At 53.9% G+C, this 25,669-nt stretch overlaps 1 protein-coding gene across 1 annotated transcript in view; it reads left to right on the top strand.

Annotated features, from left to right (window-relative positions):
• Positions 1–279: 279 nt before the first annotated feature.
• LOC148164225 (voltage-dependent N-type calcium channel subunit alpha-1B-like) overlaps positions 280–25,669 on the top strand; it is a 73,868-nt gene continuing 48,478 nt past the window's right edge. The window contains 3 exon segments of the mRNA XM_088023785.1: positions 280–309; positions 419–559; positions 660–724. Coding sequence (XP_087879911.1) covers positions 280–309; positions 419–559; positions 660–724 — 236 coding nt within the window.

The raw sequence follows: 25,669 nt of genomic DNA on the forward strand, positions 1-25,669 counted from the left end.
AGCAGCAGCTGGGTTCTGCATATCGCTTTTACGTCATTTTTTATCAGAAAAGCAAAGGCAGACGCCTCAAAGCGTGGGAAAGGAGGACAAAAGGATGGCAAGTATGCTGAAGCTGTGAAGCAGGCCTGCACCCTCCTCTACGCGCAGGCACGCAGGGAGGCCGTCATGGGATCGGGGAAGAGTGGGACGTTTGTGCTAGCAAACGCCAGGTGCAGGAAGGGGGGCACGGAGGGTTACATTCTTTCCTGGCTCCTAACCTTTGCCCTGCCCCTGGGGATCATGGGATCCTGCTCCTACCGGGCCATTGTGGTCAGTAGCCTGAGAACAGGAATGCTGCTGACGTTTCAGCTGCTTCCACAATCACTCCTTAGGGCTGACAATATATTTTCTAAGATTAACTCCACAATTCCTCTGTGAGGTGGACTACCTGGTGTGCACAGAGGTGGACGTGAAGTTCCGCGACCACGTGAGTATGGAGACCCTCTTCGGCACCCTGCATCCCGGTTTCTACCAGGCGGCCCACAAGGATTTCAGCTACGAGCATTGGCCACAGTCCCAGGTGCACATTTCCCAGGGGCAAGGGCTACTTTGACTACAAGGGGGCCTTTTCTGGGGGGTCGGTGGTAGAGGTTCACCAACTGACCTTGGCCTGTCACCAGACAATGGGGGTCAACCTGGCCAATGGGATCGAGGCTGTGTGGCACGATGAGAGCCACCTGAACAGGTACCTGCTGGGCCATAAGCCCATTAAGGTGTTGTCCCCAGAGGACCTGTGGGACCCACAGCTGCTGGCCTGCCGCCAGAGGACCTGTGGGACCCACAGCTGCTGGGCTGCCCCCCATCATGAAGAAGCTGAGATTCATGGCTGTGCCCAAGAATCACCAGGACGGCAGCAGTGGTTAGTACTTGAGGAGTCGTTTTGGTGCCCACCGGGTCTTTCACTCGAGTTAACAGATGAGTCAGAAGGAAGGACGTCATCAGTTAGGAAGTATAGACGAAGGTCAGAGTGGAGGTGGGTAAAGGCCTCTTTCAGAGAGCAGGGAAGCTCTGAGCTGCTTCTATACACCTTGCCCCGCTCATCGCTTCTGGCTGCCTGGCCCTGAGTTCTGTCCTTTCAATGAATTGGTCATCTAGTAAGTAACATGTTTCTCTGAGTTCCATGAGCCACTGGAGCAGATTATTCAAACCTGAAGAGGTTGTGGGGACCTCCAATCTGTAGCCCATAGCTCGGAAACAGGGGTGACTTCTCTGCCCAGCCACTGGCTGACCACTAAGTTAACAGCACAGGGATTCAGTAGCCATACACACAGCAAAGAATACAGACTTGACAAAGTAAGTTCAGAAAAGTCACTAAACCAACAGTAGCAACTACAACGAGCAGCAATCATGAAGCCTGGCGTGGGGAAGGTCTGATGTTCGGGATGCTTCCATTATAATAATCATAATCACACCCTGGACTTGTCACTGGGGCCAAGTCCCCTGGCTGGGGGCCAATAGCTCCTACATGTTCCATGTGCCTCTCTCCCTGGCTCCTCCAGCCATGCACTGTCCTGTGCTGCTTCCCAGTAGAGGTCCGTTTTCACCAAAGCCAGGAAGATGGGATGGGTTTTTCTGACTCCGCACCCCCCGCCCCACAGTGTTGCAAGAGAGGAAAAAGTTTTCCTCAACCCTTTGAAGGTCCCTGGCTGAGTCTGGAAATTGACAAAGACAGATGGACGGGAGAAAAGCAATCAAAATGTATTGATTGTTTTGGTGGGAACCTCACAAGACCATGACGACCAGCAGAGGTGACTGGAGCAGACAGCTCTTCTACCTTTTAGACAAAGAAGCAGTAAGTGTGTGAAGAATTGACAGACACAGGGGTTTGGACTAGGGCTCGTAAACGGTAAAGAAGTTAACTAGGAAGATAAGGGTTCGTTTAACCAGGTGTGTTCGTATAGACCCCGTGGTCCTAAATTCCTTGACTCTGGTGATAAGCACGTCATCCCTGTGGTCCGGGGAGAGAAAGTTCCACATGGGAGTATTCTGACCTGCTTAAGGGAAGAAGGGCTGATGGCTGGGGGTCAGAGAGACCTTCTTGCTTCTGCTCTATGCAAAAGTTCTTTTAGCTTCTCTCTTTAATTTGCCAAGGTGCCATATTTGGGTTAGTGTGTCCTGACCCTCACTGGCCTGGTGCTGTACTCTGTCTCCTAGTATCCAGGATATTGGGTGTGCTGCTGTGGAGACCTCCCAGCCCTGGGGTAGCCCCTTGTCCAGGGAGGCACCTGCCTCAATGGGAGGGTTGCTAAGGGTGGCCGCCCCTCCTCAGGGAGATTGGGTGGGAGAGTGCAGATCTTACTTCGAGAAACTGACTTACATTTCCTAAAAAGGTCTACCTGACAGTGGGATCATACAGGAGTTCTATTTTTAGTATTTTGGGGAAAATCCACCCTTTTCCCAGCATGGCTGTGCCAACCAAAGTCAATTCCGGATGATTTTTACCTATAAACCAGAGATTTTTTAAGAACTCCAGCAGAGAACATGAGGAGAACATTTTCATGACCTTAGACAGGCAGAGATTTCCCAGGATGCAAAGTATACTGACCGTAGGAACAAACCGGTGACTTAGAAACTATGAAATGAAGAACTTGTTCTCCTTCTTCCATTTCTGGCTAGTGTGCTGGTCTGTGGCTCGATCCCACCTCAGGCAGCTGGAAGGTTGACCTCCCAGGTCAGCTACCACTGAGATGGCTACTGTTTCTAGAAATTCTTTGGGTGTGGCCAGGTTTCCCCACCTGTGCACTGATCAAGTCGGCGACCTCTAACAGTGGAGCCATGGGTCCTCCAGGCATGGTCCCCCCCAATCCCCCAGTAAAGCCATCCCACTGAGGGTTTAGGGGGACGGGAGCTGCCCCTAGGCAAAACTGGAGATTCTCACTGTCCCTACCTGGCCTTCAGATGCTGCCTCTGGTGTCTTCTTGGAATCCTGACCTGTCAGTTTTCGGCAGCTGGTCCAGTCGTACCCTCACTTTCTGGGAGGGGGATTTGGTGGAATCTGCAGTGTGTCCTGCAGCCCCACCAGGATCGCTTTTTGAAGGCACATCGTCTGGGCCATCTGAGGACCCAAGACTGTGGGTCTGTGGCCTGGAGGGATTCTGAGCAGCGCTGGTGGGATGGGAGGGCTGCAAGGCCCAGAGGCAGGTTTCCAAAAGCTGTCTGGGGTCCCCGGCATCCTACCGTTTTCGAATCAAAGCCCTGAGATCTTTAAAATGCCAGCCACGGTACAGCATGGGCCACAAAAACAAATGTCCCTGTGCACCCACCCCACCTAAACTATTGGCCATTTCTTGTCACTTGAGCTGAGTATAAAGGATTGGGAGTTGGGGCTTGAGGGGGGATCCTGGGCCAGACTTTGTATTTGGGGGACAAAGGCCATCAGACAATCTTGTGCTGAGCCTGAGGATGGGGTCTGTGTGGAGACCCCAGCTGCAGGCACTGCTGTCCACTGATGCCCCCTCAGGCTGTCCAAGTGCCCCTGCTGCTGGGGGAGCACCTGCCCCGTCCTCTCTGCAGAGGGCTCACTCCTGCACCAGGTGCGCCTCCTCCTGCGAGTCACTGTCAGCCTGCAGCCTGGGAGGGTGGCTACCCAGAGTTCCTCCAGCTGCTGGGGGAACACCTGCCCCCTCCTCTTTGTCTGAGAGCTCTGTCCTGTACCAGGGGCCTTCTCTCCTGCCAGTCCCTGCCAGCCTGCAGCCTGGGAGGGTGGATACCCTGACAACCTCCAGCCCTGGGGACAGAGCCAGTGCGATGTGGTCTCCCAGCAGGTCTGAGCACCAGGCCCGTACATTGCTCACTCTCCTCCTGTGGGATCACTGTGCCACATCCTCCCTCAGGCTCCCTGGGCCCAAGTCCTCCTCTGCTCAGGGACCACTCCCTGCCCAGGCTCCACATGGTGAGACTGGGAGCAGGTCATCTGGACCTTCTGGACTCTCGCTTCCGTGCCCGTGACATGGGCACAGTGCAGCCTCACAGACTGCTCAGAGGAGACCCAGCGCAGGAAGACGCAGGCCGCTGCAAGGGAGATGCCAAGTGACCCTAGAGGGAGCGCATGGGACTTGCACAAGCCCACCAAAGTGCTCTCCCCGGAGGACCTGTGGGACCCACGGCTGCTGGGTTGGCCCCCATCATTCCCCGGGTCATGAAGAAGCCGAGATCCATGGCTGTGCCCAAGAATCACCAGGACACCCAGAACTCATGAGGCGCTGTCCCCAGAGGAGCTATGGGACACACGGTATTGGGCTGTCCCCTGAAGGACCTGTGGGACCCGCGGCTGCTGGGCTGGCCCCTGTCATGAAGAAGCTGAGATTCGGGCCATGCCCAAGAATCACCAGGACACACAGAACTCATGAGGGGCTGCCCCCAGAGGCCATGTAGGACCCGCGGTCATGCAGGACCCTCCCCTCGAGGACCTGTGGGACCCGCGGCTGCTGGGCTGGCCCCCCATCATTCCCTGGGTCATGAAGAAGCTGAGATCCATGGCTGTGCCCAAGAATCACCAGGACATCTGGAAGTCACGAGGGGCTGCCCCCGTCTCCGTCAGGGGGTGCTGCCTTGAGCGGAGCTGTCAGAGCAGATTCCTACTTCTGTCCCCTTGAGGGAAACTGTGGAGCCCAGCACTGCTTGCACGGGCACGCCAACGCCCCAGGCCCCCCTGTGCACAGGAGGCCTGCCTGGGGGCACACGTTCCTCTCTTTGTGGTCACTACATTTTGATCATTTCGGGGTCATTTGCAACTGTGAACGGCTCCAGTTTTATGTCAGAGGTTTTTCTGTGTCAATGCTGAGCAACCATCTTTAAAAAGAACGATCGAGGGAAAAGGTTTTCTCTCTGGTTCTAAACAGACATTGCCTGTTGGGGCTGGGAGCAGCCCTGTAGCAGCCATGGAGCCAGAACAGGTGCTGGCCGGGTCTTCGCTCCCAGTCCTTACACCTCACCGCAGGCATGGGGCTTCAGGGTCAGGGTGCGCCGAGTCACCTCTCAGACCCCCCAGTGCCCTCACCACCAGAGGCCTTGGCCGTGGCCACTAGCTCGGCCTCCAGGAGCGTGGAGCCCTCTGGGCTATATAAGGTTCCTGCCTTGGTTTTAAATGGCTATTTCTGGGCGCCTGGGTGGCTCAGTTGGTTAAGCGACGGCCTTCGGCTCAGGGCATGATCCTGGAGTCCCAGGATCGAGTCCCACATCGGGCTCCCTGCTCAGCAGGGAGTCTGCTTCTACCTCTGACCCTCTTCCCTCTCGTGTTCTCTTTCATTCCCTCTCTCTCAAATAAATAAATAAAATCTTTAAAAAAAATAAATGGCTATTTCTATGCTGGTGTTTGTGAAATGTGGGCACTCGCTCTGTCTGGATGCACGTCCCCTTGGGATTCCTCAGTGCCCACCAGTGGGTTTGCACTTGTGCACTTTCTCTGGACCAGCTGCCTGCACTGTGTCTTAGCAAGCACTTACTGAGCTCAGTCACCCAACAAGGGGCAGAGCGTGAGAGTGAGAACTAAGATACAGGCTCCCTGCTCCTGGGCCCTCCAGGGATTTGTGACGGCCCCGACGTCCTGACTCACTTCTTTTGTATTGTGGTGTAATGGACATACAGTTGATACCATGAAGCGCGTTTCAGTGGCAATAAGTATATTCCCTGTTCTGCACCGGCTACTTCCGGTCCATCGCCACAATGTTTTCATCATCCCCAACTGAACCTCTACCCATGAGACCCTAACCCCCCATTCCCTTTCCCCAGCCCCGGCACCCAGCAGCTCCTTCCACCTCTGTGATGGGAGTTCTCTCCATCCCTCACAAGTGGGATCCTCCAGTGTCGGTCCTTTAGGGACTGGTTTATTTCACATGGCATAATGGCCTCAAGGTCTGTCCCTGTGAGCCTGAACCTGACCCACTTTCCCCCAAAAGTGTGGCTCAGCCCTCTCCTGTCTGAGCCGAACCTCCTCAGTCCCCTCTGTTCCCCTCACCTTCCTCCTCAGCCTGAAGATGATCCCAGCCAGTCTGCAGCTCTGAAGACCTGTTCAGTCCGGATGCCAGGCACATACCCCGGGGGCCTCGGGCCTCACCTATGCCCCATCTGTCCACGTCAGGTGCCTGCCCCCCTCCCCCAGCTGACCACCTGCACCTCCCACAGGTGTCCCCATCTCAGGAGAGGGAAACACCAAGTCCAGACCCTTGGAGTCCTCTGGGACTTCTTGCTTGCTACCAACTTTCCCAGTAGTGAAGTGGCTACTGGAGGACATTCAATGTCCAAAACATTTAAAGGCATACGTGAGTCTCTGCTGCCTAAGGCAATGGATAACAGTTGGGGCAAATAGAAACCAGGCAGAATCACCGGAAGAAAGGCCGAGGAATGAGGAGCTTTAGGGAAGAAGGGTCTGGAAGCTCTGACTGCCCCTACCTGACCTTCAGATGCTCCTCAGTTACTCCTGTGCCTCTGGTATCTTCCTGGAACCCTGACATGGCTGTTTTCAGACAGCTCGTCCAGCAGCACCCTCAGTTTCTGGGAGCTGTATTTGCTGGAATCCGCGGTGTGTCCTGCTGCCCCACCGGGATCGCTTTTTGAAGGTGCATCGTCCGGGCCATCTGAGGAGCCAAGACTGTGGGTCTGTGACCTGGAGGGATTCTGAGCAGAACTGGTGGGATGGGAGGGCTGCAAGGCCCAGAGGCAGGTTTCCAGAAAGCCGACTGGGGTCCCCGGCATCCTACCGTTTTTGAATCAAAGCCCTGAAATCTTTAAAATGCCAGCAATGTTACAGCATGGGCCAGAAAAGCAAATGTCCCTGTGCACTCAACCCCACCTAAACTATTGGCCATTTCTTGTCACTTGAGCTGAGGTCAAAGGATTGGGAGTCAGGGCTTGAGGAGGGTCCTGGGCCAGACTTTGTATTTGGGGGACAAAGGCCATCCAGACAAGCTTGTGCTGAGCCTGAGGAGGGGGTCTGTGTGGAGACCCCAGCTGCAGGCACTGCTGTCCACGGATGCCCCCTCAGCCTGCCCCAGTGCACCTGCTGCTGGGGGAGAGCCTATCCCCTCCTCTCTGCCTGAGGGCTCTCTCCTGCACCAGGTGCCTCCTCCCCTGCCGGCCACTGCCATCCTGCACCCTGGGAGGGTGGCTACCCCGAGTTCCTCCAGCTGCTGGGGAAGCACCTGCCCCCTCCTCTCTGCCTGAGGGTTCTCTCCTGCATCAGGTGCACCTCCTCTCCTGCCAGTCACTGTCAGCCTAGAGCCTCGGAGGGTGGCTACCCTGACACCCTCCAGCCCTGGGGACAGAGCTGCTGTGGGTGAGATGCGGTCTCCCAGCAGGTCTGAGCACCAGGCCCACATAGTGCTCACTCTCCTCCTGCAGGCTCACTGTGCCACATCCTCCCTCAGTCTCCCTGGGCCCAAGTCTTCCTCTGCTCGCGGACCATCCTTGACCCAGGCTCCACACGCTGGGACTGAGAGCAGGTCGTCTGGACCTTCTGGACTCTCGCTTCCATGCCCGTGACATGGGTACAGTCCGGCCTCACAGACTGCTCAGAGGAGACCCAGCACAGGAAGATGCAGGGGAGATGCCACTGCAAGGGAGATGCCAAGTGACCCCAGAGGGAGCACACAGTCCTTGCAAAAAGCACTGGGCTCATGGGACCCAGCATGGGATGTGGGCATCAGGCCAGGGGGCACAGGGAGTCCTGGTGGGGGTGGCCCTGGCGGGGAGGCCACGGAAGGGTCCCAGAAGAGGCAGGAGACAAGGAAGACGACAGGATAGAGCTTCCCAAGGAGGTTGATGGAAGGATCAGAGAATCGCAGAGACCCTTGGGAAAACTCAGAGGCCCTGGAGATGTTGGCTGAAACGTGTCATTTGGTCAGAAAAGTTGGGTCACAACACCCCAGTCGACACTGGATGATTTACTCTTTGTTGGTTCTAGGAATCAGTAGGTACCTGCCATTAGAACTCACATCGCATGAAGTCTAGGATATACTTACTTTTCATCACTTTTCAGGACTAGATTTTTCTAGAGGAAGTGCTAAGCATGGGTCTCTCCATTCTTTGTGCAACTGGCCCGTGTTTTCAGGAGCAGATTCCTGGTGCTCATCACCAGTGCTAGCCCTGAGGACTGCCCCCGTCACCTCCCACTGTGGACGTGACCATGTGGGTTGGGGGGTGCTCACTGATGAAGCCCCAGTGCTCAGTACACAGCAGGGACCCCAGATCCTCTGCTGAATGAGGGAGGAAGGAGGGAGGGAGGGAGGGGGAGGGAGGGGAGGGTTGGAGGTGGGGAATGAATGAGGGAGAGAATGAATGAGGGAGGGAGTAAAACCACAGAAGCTGGGTCCATAAATCAGGAGTCCTTATTTGGGGTGAGGTCCGAGGGCATCACAGCCTGGGCCCTGGATGGTGGCTCAGGGCACGTCCATCTGTCCTCCCAGTGCTGACCTTCCTTCTCCTTGGACCCGCTGTCATCCTGGATCCTCTCCCCCTCCTCCTCAAACAATTCCCAATGTTCCCAGGGGCAGGGTGGCAGGACGGGTGGGTCTCAGGAGGGGCTTCCCGGATCCTGTGCCCCGGATGACACTGGGACAGTAGCTGCAGTGCATTCTGTCATGAGAACTGGGACCGTGGATCCCATCCATCTCCTTGGGCATTAGTGCTGTTCCATTCCCTGCTCTCTCCAGCACCGCTGTGATGAACACTCCTGACAATAGGTGTGTGAAAAACCGAGCCGGAGTTTCCGGGGCTGAGTCCGAGGCTGAGGATGGGTGCACCTGTGGCCTGGGATGGGTGCTGCTCACTGTTCTCCCAGACAGGGGTGCCTGTCACCCTTCTCTCCAGGGGACCTCTACTTCCTCATGTTCTCCCCAGGGCTGCTGGTCCCCAGACCAGACACCTGCCAGTCTGAGGGTGACCAGCGCTGCCTCCATAGGGTTTCCTTTGCCAGAGTCCTTCCCCAGGAGCTCCCGCATCTCTGACCCATATTCCCTGCGTGCCTATCCTTCCGCCTTGGACTTGCATGTGTTTGGTCTCCATCCCTGTGGAACCCAGTGACTTGGAGCGTGGTTTGGACCAGAGTCAGGTGAACCCTTTCTTTGGCCTTGGGTTGTGAGCAATGCTTTTGCCCTTTGTGGTGTGTCTTCCAGCTTTCTGCATTTCCCTGGTTTCTGTGTGGGTCTCAGGAGGAACCAGCCCTGTCCTGTCTGGGTTCAGGCTGTGGTGTCCCAGCAGGACCAGGGGTCTCGGCCCCGAGATTGTGCCCATAATTCCTAAAGTGGCCTCTATGATTCCATCTGATGTGTCATCCATCGGGGACTTCAATATCAAATAAGGGAAATTTTATGACAAATAAACACAGAAGAAAACGAGTCCCCTTTGAAAATAGGGGGGCAGACACAAAGGCCCCTATTGTGTGATTCCACTTACAGAAACATCAGGAATAGGTAAAGGAACAGAGAGAGAAAGCAGCTTAGGGGTCACCGGGGTCTGGGCTGCAGGAGAAATGGGCAGGGAGGGCTTCTGGTTCGGGGACTCCTTTGGGGAATGAGATATTCTGCGGCAATGTTCTGGGCTGTGGTGGCACAGCGTTGGGCATGTACTTAATGCTCAAGACGTGTTCAATTGAAAACAAGTAATTTTATTTAAAACAAATAATAAACAGTATATAGGACATGGAAGGATAAAATAACAGTTAATATGTACCAGAGAGAAAGAACACAGGGGGAGGGGATGAAACAATCGGGCGGGGTCTCGGGTTCCGGGGATGGAACTAAGGGTGATTGTACAAGGAGCTCTCCCTGCAGGGCTGTGGGCTCTGGATGTGGCTGTGGGAGCCCTGCAGGAGCAGGAGTAGGGGCAGGGCTCAGGATAGGGGCAGGGACAGGGGCAGGGGCAAGGGGAGGGACAGGGTCAGCAGTAGTGGCAGGTGCAGGATCCAGGGCAGGAGCAGGGACAGGATCTGGGTCAGGGGGAGGAACAGGACCACTGGCAGGGGCAGGGGAAGGGGCAGTGGCTCTGGCAGGAGTACGGACAGGGGCAGGAGCAAGGGTAGGATCTGGGTCAGGGACAGTGGCTCTGGCAGGGGCAGGAGCAGGAACAGGGGCAGGGGCAGGAACAAGAGCACAGGCAGGGGCAGGGGCTGGGGCAGGGGCAGAGGCAGGGGTAAGGGAAGGGGCAGGATCCAGGTCAGGATCTAGGTCCGAGGCAGGGGCAGGGGCTGGGGTGGGGGAAGGGGGAGTGGCAGGAACTGTAGCAGGGGCAGGGGCAGGGGCTGGGGCAGGGGCTGGGGCAGGAGCAGGTGCCAGTTCTTCCTGGACAGCGCCAGGCTCTCTGTGGGCAGGTGCCGGGTCACCTGCTGGCTCCTGGTCTCCTCCTGAAGTCACTGCAGGCACCAGCCCTCCCTCCAGATCGGGCTCTAGCTCCTCAGGTGGTGGAGCAGCTGTGAGAGGAGAAAAGCTCACCCCCGTGCTTACTCTCCATGGGCCTTTGCAGAGACAGAGCCCAGCCCAGGGCCTCCCAGAGAAGCCACAGCCGGGAAGGAACCTTCACGGGGACGTCTCCCCAACTGCAGTCCACCCGCTGTGTGCTCTGTGCCCAGTCGTTGCTCGTGGCCCCACACCAGCCTCTGGGAGCTCCTCCCTTGTGGGGCCGCACCGACCCGTCCCCACACACCACAAACACCCAGCCCCACTCTTCTCACCCTCGGCCTCAGCCTCCATGGGCTCCGGCTCCTGGACCACTGTCCAGTGGACGACCACCTGGGACGGTGGTCCGCGTGGTGTCGGAGGTCTTGCCTGGCAATCCAGGGCACCTGTTTCTTGGGATGCCTTTGGGGTCACCCCCTCTGTCAGGGAGGAGGGCACGTCCGCCAGCTGCCTCTCCGTGTCCTCCGTGGCCTTCTGCAAAGACAGGGACCGGTAGCCGGCCCCAAGGCATCACAGCCCTGCCCGGCCATCCGCACTGTCCTCCTGCCCAGTCCCCACCCCCATGACCCCTCTTTACACACACACTCACATACACACGCACACACACATGTGCACACTCACACACACACACAGGGAGGGCACCTGGGGCTACACAGGTCATCAGAGCAAGTGGGGCTGGGTGGCCGGCTCTGGGCCTCCTGCTGTCACCTTTCTGTCCTTCCGACCAAATGGCCAGAGGCGGTGGGGAGTCCTGACATGAAATCCCCAGCGGGGGACAGCGTCCTCAAGGCGCGCCTTCTTCCACCTGCAGCCTCGGGACCTTGGCAGGCAACACGTGAACATTTTGCCATTAAGATCTCCAATGAAATGAGCTGGGCAGGGGGCTGTCTGTGGAATGTGGGTGCCTGGTTACCGGGGTTCCAAATTCTGTTGGGCTCTGTTGTCAGGGAAGTGAGGTCACCACTGCCTGGGGTCCCCTTACCCAACTTCCTCCTCACACAAGAGCCCCCCAAGGGCCCCCCTCCCCCGCTGCTCAATGCTCACCCTCCCCCCCATGCCGCATCCACACAGTGACACCCTCACAGCCCACCCACAGCCCCCGGGAGGCCTGGGTGCAGCCGGTGTCCCTGCTGTGAGGACACAGAGCTGGGTTCAGACCTCGTTCCTGTGCGGGCCCAGAGCTGTGAACCTGGACAGACCCCGTGCCTCTCAGGGCCTCCCCAGGCTCCCCATCTGCACATCGGGGAATTCCGGCTTCTACTTCTAGGGACGTCATCAGGGGTAGGACCTTACACGTGTTCCATACCTGCTATCACAGGAGGCTGGGGCATACTTGGCAATGCAAGGATGAGCCAAGGAGCTGGGTTTGGCATGGGGCACAGCTCAGAGGGGCTTGGGTCTGCTCTGGCGTCCAGGCAAAGCCACCCCCCTCCTGCCTGTGTCCCAGCCCCCGTGGGAAGGTAGGAATGAACTGATTCTGACCTTGTCCCCTGGTGACGCAGACTTCCAGGGGCTCCCATTAGGGTTAGGCTCAGGTCCCAGGGCCTCGTCTGTGCCCGTGTACTGGGCAGTCCCCACAGTGGCCCCTAATACCCCTGAATCCTGGTCACACATCCCTGTGGAATCCCCTCCCCTCCAGGGTGGATGGCCTGTGACGGCGCTCTCCGGAATAGAATGGCACAAAATGCCGGGATGTCATTTCCAAGCTGGTGGAGTCTGTGACTTCTCCTGGTTCCCTCTGTCCTGTGTTCGTTCTCTGTCTCTGTGTCTGTGTCTCTCCCAGGAGCAGGATCTGTGGGTTCCATGGGCGATGTGAGAAACCTCAGCAGCCTCCCTTGTCCCCGTTTCCCTCTCCGGTCCCGGTGCTCCAGTCCTTCCTAAGGCCTCCTCCCCCTGACCGGAGCAGTGATTCTGGATCCTCTTCCACATGGGGACCCTGAGGCTGCAACAAGGAGGGCCCTGACCTTGGTCTCCAGACTGGTGGCCCAGTGCTCTGCCCTGTTCTGCGTAGCCAGGTCCTCAGCCCCCCAAGCCCCGAGTCTGTCCTCTGCTGAGAAGGACCTCGAGGGGGTAGAAAACATTTTCCCCAGACTGGGATCACAGGGGGTCGGGGATGGAGATCCAAGGCCAACAGGCTCTTCTACAAGCCTGTGGGACCCTTGGGACACTGCATCTCTGCAGCCCAAGTGACAGCAGAGGAAGCTGAGGCCTTTTGGGCTATAGCCCTCTGGACTTGGGGGTGGGTATCTCTTCCTACTCCCAAGTGCCCAGGATGGTGGTGGACACCGGAACCCAGACCCTGTCTTTTCCCAGTGCCCTGGCAACCCCCTGGGGCCCTTGGGGACCCCTGACCATCAGCCTGGCCTGTCTCCCCTCCCCATGCTCTGGATCCGGGTCCTTGCCAGGAGTCCTGATGCCCTGCCCCATGGCCCAGCTGTCTCCAACCTCTTTCTTCTTTCCCCCTTGTCCCCCACCTCGCTCCCAGGGTGTCCTCCCCTTCTGACCCCCAGCTGGGCAGTCAGAGTGGTGCGTGTGGGTGGGTTTGCAGGTGCACATGCCTCTACATGCCTGGGGATGCCAAGGTCATGTCCCCACATGGGACATGGTGGGTAGCTATCCCTGAGGATCTGAGGGGCTCTCACCCCCAAAGCGACCCTCATGGGAGGGTTGGGGCTGGCCTAGGACTGGAGAGCAGCCCTGCTCCTTGGGCTCTGCACCCCTCATTTGTCTTGGGCCAGTGCCTGCCTCTCTTGACCCAGGTTCCCAAATGTCCCTGAGGGTTGGACATGGAAAAGCTTGAATGTGGCTGCTCCTCCAAGGGTAGGTGGGGGACAGGTGCACCAGGCACCCAGGCCTCCCCACCGAGAGGGCCAGCCAGGTGTGTCATGGCCAGGTGTGCAAAGGAGACCTGCACGCAGCATCTGTATGGTGAACCAGCCCTGCAGCGGATGTACATGAGCCCCATGGCTCTGCACCTGACCGGTCCCCCACATCCCCTCACCACAGCCAACTGCTCTGTGGCCCCAAAGTCCACTGGGCCCCGCAATCACACCCACCCTGGGCGGCAGGCCTTAGGGTGCAAGGCCAGGTGGGTAGGACATCTGAGGACGCACAGGTCATTGAATACCCCCCACCCAGCTGGCCTGGAATGCAGACTCCCTCTCAGGGCCCAGCTAAGTGCAGGGCTGGGCCAGAGGACCTGGAGGCATCAGTGGAGGCCGACTCAGGACAGGGAGAAGATCAGTCTGCCCCTTCCCCTTCTCCTCTCCTCCTTCTGCCTTGTCTTCCTGGCAGGATCCGGGACAGAGGTCCAGCCTGTCCCTGGCTGCAGCCCTGGCTGGAGTCAGAGGGGCGGGAAGGAGGCCGGGGAGGAGGGGCCCGCCAGCAGGATGCCCGAGTGTGAAGGGGGTCATTACTGTAATGAGGGACCCCATGGACATTCAGGGATTTCAGCCCTTTTTAGACATGCGCAGGGGCCCCAGGACTCGGCCCCTGCCCCATCCTTCACTCTCCACAAGGCCCTGCATCCTCCCCAGCCCAGTCCTGGTCCACAGCCAGTCCTCCCTCCGGCCCCAGGAAATCCAGGGGCTCCGGGAGCTGCAAAATCATTACAAGCTGGAACCGAGCCATCCCTATGGGGCCTGGTTCCGGGTCCTGCAGCCCCACAGTGAGGAGAGGTGAGGCCAGGCAGGTGCGGGGAGAGGGCAGAGTGGACTCTCCCTGGGGGCCATGGATCCTTGGTCAGTGCAGACCCTGTTGTGTGCTGGCCCCTAGGGCACCCAGATTCCAGCTCCCAGGCAGGCTCCGGGAGGGAGATCAGAGTGTGGCTCCTGCTAGCTCAGACGTGTCACTTTGTCCTGTAGCTACAGCCTGTCTCACCAGCTGGACTCCCCCTCCTAGTCGGCCAGCTCACCTTCACGGTCAAGAACAGGCCATCATGAAGGTCAGGGGCCAGTGCGTGGCTTGTCAGGCAGGGAGGGCTTGCTTTCAACTCAGGGAGTCTCTGACTGGTCTAGCAGGGGCTCTGGAGGGCTGGCTTTCCAGCTTCTCTGCTGACCAGTTCTGGGACTGGAGCCATTTAGCTCCCCTCACTGGGCCTTGCTCTCCTCCTCTGTGCAATGGGGTGATGCTCAATGATCCCTCCCATGGCAGGAACATGTGGAGTGCTGGTGATCGACGTAAGCTGGACACAGAGCCTGGATTTCAGAGTGCAGAGGGGAATGGTGAGCGGTGTGGGCAGTGAGCACTCCTTCCCCCAAAACCAATTCAGCTTTTCCATGCAGCCACCAGGCCCCTGGCTGGGAGCCCAGGAGCAGTGGCCGACCACACTCCTGACACCAGGCCCCTGCGTGTGGCTCTTCCTCAGCACTGGGAACACGGTGGGGACCCTGGCACACGGGGCCAGCTCCTCTCTCTGAGGGAAGGAGAACAAAGAAGACTTTTCTTGGGGTCCCCCAAGGCCACGTAAGAGGGGAGGAGGCTGCCCCCAAACAGTACATTGAAATTCTGCTTCTGTTAGGACCTGAGCATTGGAGTTTGGTTCTTTCACTTGCTGGGCTGATGAGACACACTTGCTCTCCATGACTCCTCCTCAGATGAAGAGCTCTTGCAGGTTCCGGGAGTCCTGGAACTGGGGTGGGGAGAGGGGCCAGTCCCCTCCCTGGCTCCTGAAGGAGACCTGTCCTCCCAAAGACAGGATGGTTTCGGGTCATGATCCTGGGCTAGCGTTGGAGACAGTCTGTCACTGCTCCTGACTCTGGGACTGAGGGGGCCTTTCTCAGGCATAGCAATGCCCACGGAAGGCAGGGGCTTCAGAAAGAACACATTTCTGGACTGGTCCCGCCCCAGGACGGTGGCTGCCTTCCCCAGCTCCGGAGGAAGAGGGATAGCCTCTGCTCTTTGGTGGTGGTCCTCTGACCCATGAGCAAGCCCTGAAAAGTTTCTAGGCCTCCTCTGGAAGTGCACCAGCCCTGAGTGGGCCAGTCACTGTCCACACATGAAGACGGACAACGTTTTGAGGAAGTTAGGGAGGTGATCCGGTGCAAATGGCCTGTGGATTGGTGGGGCTGGCTGCTTCCATGCCCTCCAGTGGGCCCCCTTTCCCTGGATAGGAATCCTCCTGGAGTCTGGTCTCTGCCCTTGGAGCTCCCTTCCTGCTGGTTTCAGAACCAAGGGAGAGACTGTGGTGTGGCTTGGAAGGCTCCACCCCAGCCTCCTCCCTTTCGCACACATCACTGCTCCCCAAGAAGCAGGGGCTGTTGCTCCCACATGCCCCACACAATTAGGGTCGAGAGAAAAATCAAAATTATTCAAAGCAGCCTTTTACTGTTTAAAAGTTGAGCTTGAGGGGCGCCTGGGTGGCTCAGTCATTAAGCGTCTGCCTTCGGCTCAGGTCATGATCCCGGGGTCCTGGGATCGAGCCCCGCATCGGGTTCCCTTCTCTGCGGGGAGCCTGCTTCTCCTTCTCCCACTCCCCCTGCTTGTGTTCCCTCTCTCACTGTGTCTCTCTCTGCCAAATAAATAAATAAAATATTTAAAAAAAATAAAAGTTGAGCTTGACTTTCTAGTTTTTCTAAATGTGTCATCTAGATATTTTGACATGCCAATTTTCTCTGTAGCTTCTTTGGTGGTGGAGTCAGAAGGAGAGTCTTTGAGAATTCTGGATGCTGGTGGCATCAAGGGGCTTGGCGTCAGGAGCACAGGTTGAGTTCTGGAACTGCTTGCCTGACCCTAGGTGAGTCAGGTTATCCCACAGAGCTTCCATTGACTCCTTAGGAAATTGCTGGAATCTAATATCTATGGAAAGGCTTTTTCCACAGAAACTGTTCTGCCTAATGAAGAGCAATTAAAAATGAGGTGATCTGGGCTGTATTATTCTGTGAATAATAGTTTTAAACCCCCCCCATCATAGGATATGGTGTTTTATTGTACAAGGAGTGCTCAGAAGGCTGCAATGAATCAGGTCTCAGAGCATGTCCATGTTCCATTGATACATTACTTACATTTTGCCCAGGTAGGAAGGTAAGTGGAGAGAAATACGACAGAAGGGGAAAGTAGTGAACCCTTCATTAGGTAGCCTTCCACCTTTCTCATGAAAGCCTTGGACCAGTGTCATTTTGGAAGAAGAGGGGGCGTCCTGGAGCTCTGCAGCGGATGGGGGAGTTCCAGGTCTGGGTAAAGCTGACAAGGGGTCTCAGAGGAGAGCTGAGTGCATTGAGTAGGAGGGTGTGGGCAGGGCGGGCTCCAGGGGTGGCTTTGGGTCTCCCGGGTGAGAGTGGTGACAGGTGGAGGGCCGTGAGGAGGTTCCTGGCCGAGGACAGGTGAGGCCCAGGTGGAGAGCTGGCCAAGCACCTTCTGTGCCACCAGCCTCACCCAACATACACGACGTCATCATCTGTCCCTGTCACTCCAGTTCAGACGTCTCAGAGGTGCCAGGCCAAGACATTTGTTTGAGCTTCTTTCTTTGAGTGTGTGTGAAGTTTCAAAACTTTGATTATGGAAATGACAGGTCATCAGAACATCTGTTACTCTTTTATTTCCTGCTCTTCTTTCCATCACCAAAGTGAATCATACCTGCTAGTGGAAGGGGCTCTCTGTGTGTTTTTATATCCCGATTTAATTAAACAGTGGGAAAATAATCTTCTGAAATATTATGAGAATCTTTGGTGGGTGTTTATGTTTTCCTCTTCCATGAGCCACATTCCGATATTAGAAATTATGTTTTAAAGTAAGCACAGCCTCAGAGCTGTAACAGGGCGCCGTGCCCTTTGTGAGAGGGACACATGGAGGAGTGTAGGTTCTTTAGGAGCTCGTGGAGTGGTGCATCGTGCTCCCAACAGAAATCAAGCCCCCTGTTAGCCTTCCCCGAGGGGCTGCTTACGTGGCCCATCCTTGGCTCTGGAAGCTTGACCCGGTGAGTCACTTGTGACTTGAGCTGGGGAATTTATGAAGAAAATGGAAGGAATCCTGGAGGGTGCCTGCATCCTTTGTACTCGGACAACTCCACGTAGCAAAGGAACTCATCATCCCGTGAGGCGTGTGGGGATCCCTGAGGGAAAGGGCTTCGCTTCGTGGGCTGAGGTAGTGTCTTCATCCTTATCTGGACCAGAGCCATGTTGTGTGGCTATGGAGATCCAGACCCTTATGTGACCATGTCATTATTATTATTATTTTAAGAAAACAATATAGACATTGACTTTGAGATACAAATATCGTAAAGAAAAACACAAGGTCAAATATATATATATATATAATGATTGAACTCGTGGCCTCTCTCATTAGTATGGGTAATGTAGGGCTGCCTGTATGAGAAAGACCAAGGAATTATATTTCGATTAGAAGTGTGCTGTGCACACGTAGTGTTTTATTCTGTCATTTGCCTTATTTTTCTGGAGGGAAAATGGAGTGGTGACTGGAGCTTGGTTTCTGATTTTAAGGAATGGGAGACAAGTGAATGGCAAGACCAGTGTTGATGCTGACATGGTGCTCAATGCCCAGCGAGCGAAAGTTTGAAGCTTGGACTTGGAAGCCTTAGTGTTCAGCGAGGATGTTGTCCGAGTTTCCAGCACATCGAGTCACCTGGCTGGTGTGCCTAATCGGGCCAGTTCCTGCCTTTCTAAGGGCAGTTTGAAAGTGGCTTGAAACCCTAGGGTATTTGTGGAGTGGTCTGGATGGGACACCTGTGTGGGCCAGTGTAGACGCCACCCAGGGAATTCCAGAGCTAATGGTGAGCACATTTGTGAGGCTGGAGTTTGCTTCTCTGTGAGAAGCATTGAGCTGGAGTGGAAAGAAGTCACTGGGTCTTATGACTCACTGTGTGAGCAGGTCTGAGCCTGGCAGGGTAGTCGGATCAGATAGCTGGGAGGTTGTGATGCCGTGGTGGTGGACCGTCGCTCATGATGGGCAGGCCAGCTTGCTACAGGAACAGGGACTGGGCTGTACTCCCTGGCCAGCCCTCCTGCTGCAGATGTGATGAGAGAGTTGCTTCCTGTTTGGTGCTTGAGCCCTCGGCTCAGCAGGGTGGTTGGTGGGAAGCAGCCCACAGGCAGCATTATCGATTCTTGCCCATTGTGCCCCCTGCTTCCTCAGGGGAGGCACAGCAGATGTCCTCTGCCTGGTGTGTGTGAATTCAGCCGGCAGAAGCAGTTCTTCCAGAGCCCCACCCCTGAGAAATCCTCTCCACATTCCTGTGCTGTGTGTAAGACGTCGTTTTTCATTTGGAACTGAAATCTCAGCTCCTGCCATTTGGTTCTGAGGCCACACAGGACACCAGTATCTATGCAGTTCTACTTCTCCATGGGGCCTGATGTGCGAGACTCAGGCCGAGCCTGGTCGGCCTGTTGATGCTGCTGCAGGCTCCTTCCTGGAAAATGTGCAGCAAAGCCTGGTTTGTGATGATATCACAGGAAAGAGGGACAGGTGCACCACTCTGCCTGACCGCAGGAGTATTCCGGACGTCAATCCCAGGTGGTTGGTGCAGGGAGGAGAGATGTCTGTTTCCCAGGACCTTGGCCAGAGGGAGAGTTGGATCCTGGGATGGGTCTCTGCTCAGCTTTCTCAGATGAGCACCTCAGGCAAGGAGAGGAAGTGTGAGTGCTCACCTGTAATTGAGGAAGGTGTCTGGCTTCAGGTCTCATGGGCAGGTGGATTCCTCATGTGGCTCATTTTCCTGATAGTGTTCAGGGTGCAGTCGATGGACCCCTGGTCCTTGGCATCCTGGCTGTGCAAGAGCCCTGGGGCACCTTTTCCCCTGGGGCTTTGGACCAGGAAATCGGAGGGAGTCAGTGGTGAAAGCGTCAGTGTAGGCCTTCGTTTCTGCCCTGCCGAGACGGACTGGTGACTGTGATAACTGCTACGGAAATACGGAGCAGGAGACGGGGCTGGGGTGCTGTAGGGGAGGTAAGGGTGGTGCTTGCTATTCACATAGAGCCAGGTGGGACTTCACTAGGAAGGTGATCCTTGAGTCAAGATCTAAAGAAGGTGAGTGATATCACATCAAGAGCATTCTAAACGGAAGGAAAGCATGTGCAAAAGTCCTGAGGCAGGAGCATACCAGGTATGTCCAGAAGTAGCAGGAAGGCCCTGTGGCCATGGGAGACAGCCTAGGACATGACCTCAGGGAGGTGACAAAGGGAGACAGAAAGCCATTGCAGTGCTGTGACCCCATGGGACCCTGTTTCACTGGGCCATCCTGGCTACAGTGTTGAGAATAGATGACAGAGGATTGAGGATGGGTAGGGGAGGTCCATGATGAAGCTTTTCCAGGAACTCAGGCAAGAGATGGCATTTAGTGTGGACCAGACAGGTGGCCTTGGAAGCAGTGGTCAGTCCTATTCTGAGTACGTTTAAGATGGAGCTTACCAGATTTGCTGATGGGTTAGATACTGGGAATGGGAGAAAGGAGGAATTGGGGTAACTCCCAGCTGTGGCTGGTTGTCCTGAGCGAGGGGAAGGAGGAGGTTTCTGGGGGTAGGAGGTCGTCTGTGTTCCGCATGCTCAGGAAGGTGCCTTTCACGGTGGATCTGCTGATGTGCGTGTCCAGGAGAACATTTAACATCTACTCCCTCAGCAACTTTCAAGTACAAGTATCCCCCAATTTTTAAAAGTTCACGGTACACATGGCTTTTTTTTTTTTTTTAAAGACCTATGTCATTACCCGGCTTCATTACCCAGAATCCTGAAGAGGATTTTGCTCTTATGAAAAAAGTCGAAAAGTGAGCATTGCGTTCATCATCTGTTTTGCGGGGAGCCACTGCAGGGGCAGCGTGCACCTCAACCAGGTCTTTCCTGGGAACCGCTCTCCGCGTCCAGCCCCCAGCACTTTGAAATGTGTCTGTGAGCATCTGCTCTGCTTCATCTCTATTTATTTTGGGCATCTGTTAGGAAGTTGTGTCCCGAGGCCTAGGAAAAGCCAAAGAGAAGTCGTTTTTGGAGTCTGAGTACGCTATTTTTTTCTGTATAAATGAGTGGTAATTCTTCCTTTGGTCTACACCATTCTTGCTGTGAAAGGTTTCCTTCCTAGGAAGGAAGGAAACTACTTTCAAATAGCGGGGGAATCTGTACCCTGTCCTGCAGGGTTAGCTTTAGTCTCCATGCTGCACAGAACGTTCCATGACTTATGCATTTTATCACTCAAACATTGTGCCTTTTTTTTAAAAGATTTTATTTATTTATTTGAGAGAGTGAGAGAATGAGAGATAGAGAGCATGAGAGGGAAGAGGGTCAGAGGGAGAAGCAGACTCCCCGCTGAGCAGGGAGCCCAATGTGGGACTCGATCCTGGGACTCCAGGATCATGACCTGAGCCGAAGGCAGTCGCTTAACCAACTCAGCCACCCAGGCGCCCAAACATTGTGCCTTTACCACCTTCCCCCATTCCTCCCCCATCCCTGGATCTGGCAACCAGCAATCTGTTCTCAGTGTCTGTGCATTCAGTATTTTTTTTTCCATGTGGAACGTCCATGAACATCTGGTATTTGTCTTTCTGTGTTGAGTTACTTAGCATAATGCTCCCAAGGTCTCTGTTTCTATGTCTGGCTACTGTGAAGAATGCTGCAGTGAACATGGGAGTGCATCTATCTTTTTGAGGTAGTGTTTTTGTGTTCTCCAAATAAATCCACCCAGAGCAATCACTGGGTCATGTGGTAGTTGTATTCATTTTTCCAGGAACCTCCATACTCTTTGTCACAGGTGCTGCACCAATGTACATTCCCACCAACAGTGCACAGGGTCCCCTTTTCTGCATACCCTTGACCACACCTGGCACCTGGTGTCTGTCTCTGGGACAAATGCCATCCCAACAGTTGTGAGGAGATAGCAGATTACGGGTTTGACTTATGTTTCCCTGACGACGATTAGTGATGTTGAACAACTTTTTCTGTGTCTTTTGGCCACCTGGGTGCCATCTTTGGAAAGTATCTATTCACATATTCTCCCTATTTTTTATACAGATTTTTTTGTCTGTTTTGATTTGTATGAGTGTTTTGTATATTTTGGATATTTGCCTCTTCTCACACATATGATTTGCAGATTTTTTTTTCTCATTGGGTAGGTCTCCTTTTAAGTTTTGATGGTTTCTTTTGCCATGTAGAAATTTCAGTTTGATGTTGTTCCACTTGTTTATTTTTGCATTTGTTGCCTTTGCCTTTGGTGTCCGATCTAAAAGACTCTTTGCCAAAACCAATGTCGAGAAACTCACTACCTGTGTTTTGTTCTCGGAGGTTTATGGATTCCGGTCTTATATTCAAGTCATTCATCCATTTAAAATTTTTGTGTGTGCTGTAAGAAAGCGATCCAGCTCCATTCTTCTGCATGTAGTGTGCAGTTTTCCAGGACCGTTCACTGAAGAGGCAGTCCTTTCCCCGTTGTATATTTTCTGCTCCTGTGTCGTAAGTTAAGGCCATACATGTGTGGGTTAGTTTCTCAGGTTTCTTCTTCTTCTTCTTCTCCTCCTTCTTCATTTTTTTGTTTTACAGTTTATTTTTTGGGAAAGTATTTTTCCTGTTGGAATATATGCAGTGTGGACTTTATTGATTACATGTTCATACTATTTGTTAGGACATTTCTCTGACGTGTGTTTTGTAAATGACTTGCCGGATTTATAGCTTTCAACAGGTTTAACATTTGGGCAGAACTACTCAGAACTACTCTATATTCTTCCATCAGATCAGAGATTGTGTCTGATTGTCTTTTGTGATGCTGTCAGTTGTGATGATTGATATCTCTGTTTCTTTTCCCTGATAGGTTTATTAAAGTGATTTTAATATTTATTAAAAACGTGGATTCTAAATCACTCTTATTTAATAATATGTGTTTATATAAAACAAGTTTAAATAAATGCATTTATTGGAATCAGCTGTTGAAACAGGACATAAATATTAATTCCCGTTCAGAGTTAATAATAATTATATCAGAGCTAAGTCTAAATATACCTTTAATGTACTGACTCTAATGAGTAAACTTTGCCAAACGTGCTATGATTATCATTTCCTGAGCTTTCTATTCGGTTCCATTGACCTGTGTGTCTGTTTCTATGTCAGCACCATACAGTTTTGATGAGCACAGCTTTGTAATCTAGCTTGAAATCCGGGCGTGTGGTGACTCCTGCTCTCTTCTTTCTCCAGATTGCTCTGGGTATTTGGTGTCTTCTGTGATTCCATACGAATTTTAGGACTCTCTTCTATTTCTTTGAATAATGGCACTGGAATTCAGGTAGGGATTTCATCACATCTGTAGATTGTTTTGGTTGCTATGGACATGTTAACATGATTAACTCTTCCGGTTAATGAGCAGGACAAATGCTTCCGTTTATTTGTGTCATCCTCTGTTTCTTTGACCCATATACGCCCCCTCAACGTACATGTGTTTTTCCTTACTTTTCCAACATGTGTGCAGTGTACCAGGTCTTTCTCATTCTTGGTTACTTTTCTCCTAGGTTTTTTTTTTCTTGATGCAATTGTAAATGGCATTGCTTTCTTATTTTCTCTTTGTGAAGGTTTGTCATTAGTACACAGAAATGCAACAAGTTGGGACACCTGTGTGGCTCAGTTGGTTAAGCATCTGTCTTTGGCTCAGGTCACCATCCCGGGGTGCTGTCATCGAGACCTGCATCGGACTTCCTGCTCAGTGGGGAGTCTGCATCTCCCTCTCCCTCTGCTGCTCACCCTGCTTGTGCTGTCTCTCTCTGTCAAATAAAGTCTTTAAAAAAAGAAATGCAACAGGTCTCTGTATGTTGACTTTGTATCCTGCAGCTTTACTGAATTTGTTTATTCTAACAGTTTTGTTGGAATCTTTATGGAATTCTATATATAGTATCATGTCATTTGCAAACACTGACAGTTTTCCTATTTGGATTTCATCTTTTCTTTCTTTCTTTTTTTCTTTTTGTCTGAATGCTTTGGCTAGGGCTTTCAATACTATGTTGAATGAAAGTGATGAGAGTGGGCATCTTTGTCTTGGTTTTTTGTTTTTTTGTCTTTTTTATTTTTTTTTATAATATGTTATATATTTATTCATGAGAGTCAGAGAGAGAGAGGCAGAGGCAGAGAGAGAAGCAGGCTCCCCGCCTAGCAGGAAGCCCGATGCAGGACTCGATCCCAGGACCCTGGGATTGTGACCCGAGCCGAAGGCAGACGCTTAACCATCTGAGCCACACAGGCGCCCTCTTTGTCTTGTTTTTGATCTTAGTGGAAATGTTTTCAGCTTTTCCCCCTTGGGTATGATGTCAGCTGTGAGCTTTTCATATATGGACTTTGTTATCTGGAGGTATGTTCCCTCTATACCCAGATGGTTTAGAGTTTTTATCATAAATGCATATTGAACTGTCAAGTGTTCTTGTTGAGGTACAGCGGAATGTGGGGGTTTGCTGGGATAGGCGTGCAGATTTCTCCAGGTCAGAGACCTTTCTGTAGTTCCAAATGACGCAGGATCCTTCTCGGTGGCAGCCTGAGTTCTCTCCTATTATTGAGGTGTCCCCAGTGCCCAGAGCTTTGTAGCCAGTACTCTGGGGAAAAACCCATCAGAACCCAAGCCAGGGTTAGGGTTTGGGACTACGGGCATGACAGGCCCGATCTGCTAGCACTGTGGCAGGCTTTCCAGGGGACTGAGTTGAGGGCGTGGATCAGGATGAATGTCATGTCAGGGATTTTGGCCAGGGGGCCGCTGAAAGTGGGGGTTCGCTAGGATGGGCATCCGGAGTTCCCAATGGCGAGGTTTCCTTCTGTGTGTCAGTCAGAGTCCTCTGGTATTGCTCAGTTGTCCTCAATCCCTGGAGTTTAGAGGAAGGCCTCTGAGGACAGACCCTTCAGAAGCCAAAATAGGGTTAAGGTTAGGGCTTATGTGCATGGCAGGCCCGATCTACCAACACAGTGGTGAGCTTCCCGGGGAGCTGAGTTGTGGGCATGGGTCAGGGTGAGTGCCAGGCCCAGGATTTTAGGCCCGACCACTGAATGTGGGAGACTGATGGGGTGGACATGCAGGTTTCTCTTGCCCTGAATGCTTTCTGGAGTCCAAACGGTGAGGTTTCCTTCTGGGTGTAGGCTGAGTCTTCTGGTACTTCTCAGGTGTCCCATTTCCTGGGACTTTGGAGCCAGGCCTCTGGGGACAGATCCCTTAGAAGCCAACCTAGGGTTAGGATAATGGCCTAGGGTTATTTCAGCCACATCTGCCAACACTGTGTCATGCTTCCCAGGGCTCTGAGTTGGGGGATGGGTCAGAGTGAGTGTCAGGCTCAGGGTATGCCACCAGGGGACCCCTGAATGTGGGGTTTTGCTGGGATGGGCAAGTAGGGTTCTCCTGCTCTGAATGCTTTCCAGGTTTCCAAATGGCACAGTTTCCTTCTGGGTGGCAGGCTGAGTTCTTTGGTATTTCCCATGTGTCATCAATCTCTGGGGCTTTATTGCCAGGCCTCTGGAGACAGAGCCCACAGAAGCAAACCCTGAGTAAGGGTTAGGGCCTGTGGGTGTGGCAGGCCCAATCAGCTTGCGCCATGGAATGCTTCCCAGGGGCATGAGTTGACCACATGGGTCACAGTGAGATTAAGGTCAGGGTTTGCAGCCACTGAAAGTAGGGGTATGCTGGGATGGGCGTGCAGAGTTTTCCTACTCTGAATGCTTTCTTGAGTTCCAAATAGTGTGTTTTCCATCTGGGTGGCAGGTTGAGTCCTCTCGTATTGCACTGGTGTCCCGAATCCCTGAGGCTTTGGAGCCAGGTCTCTGGGGAAAGAAACCTCAGAAGCCTACCTAGGATTAGGGTTAGGCCATAGGGGCATGGCTGTCGATGTGCCAGCACTGTGGCAAGCTGGGGTCTGAGTTGAAGGCGTGAATCAGGGTGAGTGTCAAGCTCAGGGTTGTTGGCCAGGTGTGCTCTGAATGTTGAGGTTCGCTGGAATTGGCGTGCAAACATCTCCTGCTGTGAATGCTTTCTGGGGTTCCAATTGGCATGGTTTCCTTCAGGGTGGCTGGCTGTGTCCTCTTGTATTGCTCAGATGTCCCCATCTATAGTGCTTAGGAGCCAGGCCTCTGGAGACACAACCCTAAGAAACCAACCTGTGTTTATAAGGCCTAGGGTCAGGGCGAACTGTACGTGTCCACACTGGGGAGAGCTTCCCAGAGGTCTGTGTTGATGGCATTGTTCAGGGTGAGTGGCAGGGTCAGGGTCTGCTGCCAGGGGGCCAATAGATGTGGGTTATGACTGGGATGAGCATGCTGAGGTCTCCTGCTCTGAATCCTTTCCATAGTTCCAAATG

The sequence above is a fragment of the Eumetopias jubatus genome, unplaced genomic scaffold, assembly GCF_037043125.1.
Source record: "Eumetopias jubatus isolate StellerSeaLion01/CBP00866 unplaced genomic scaffold, mEumJub1_p1.0 scaffold_6, whole genome shotgun sequence".
Lineage (NCBI taxonomy): Eukaryota > Metazoa > Chordata > Mammalia > Carnivora > Otariidae > Eumetopias > Eumetopias jubatus.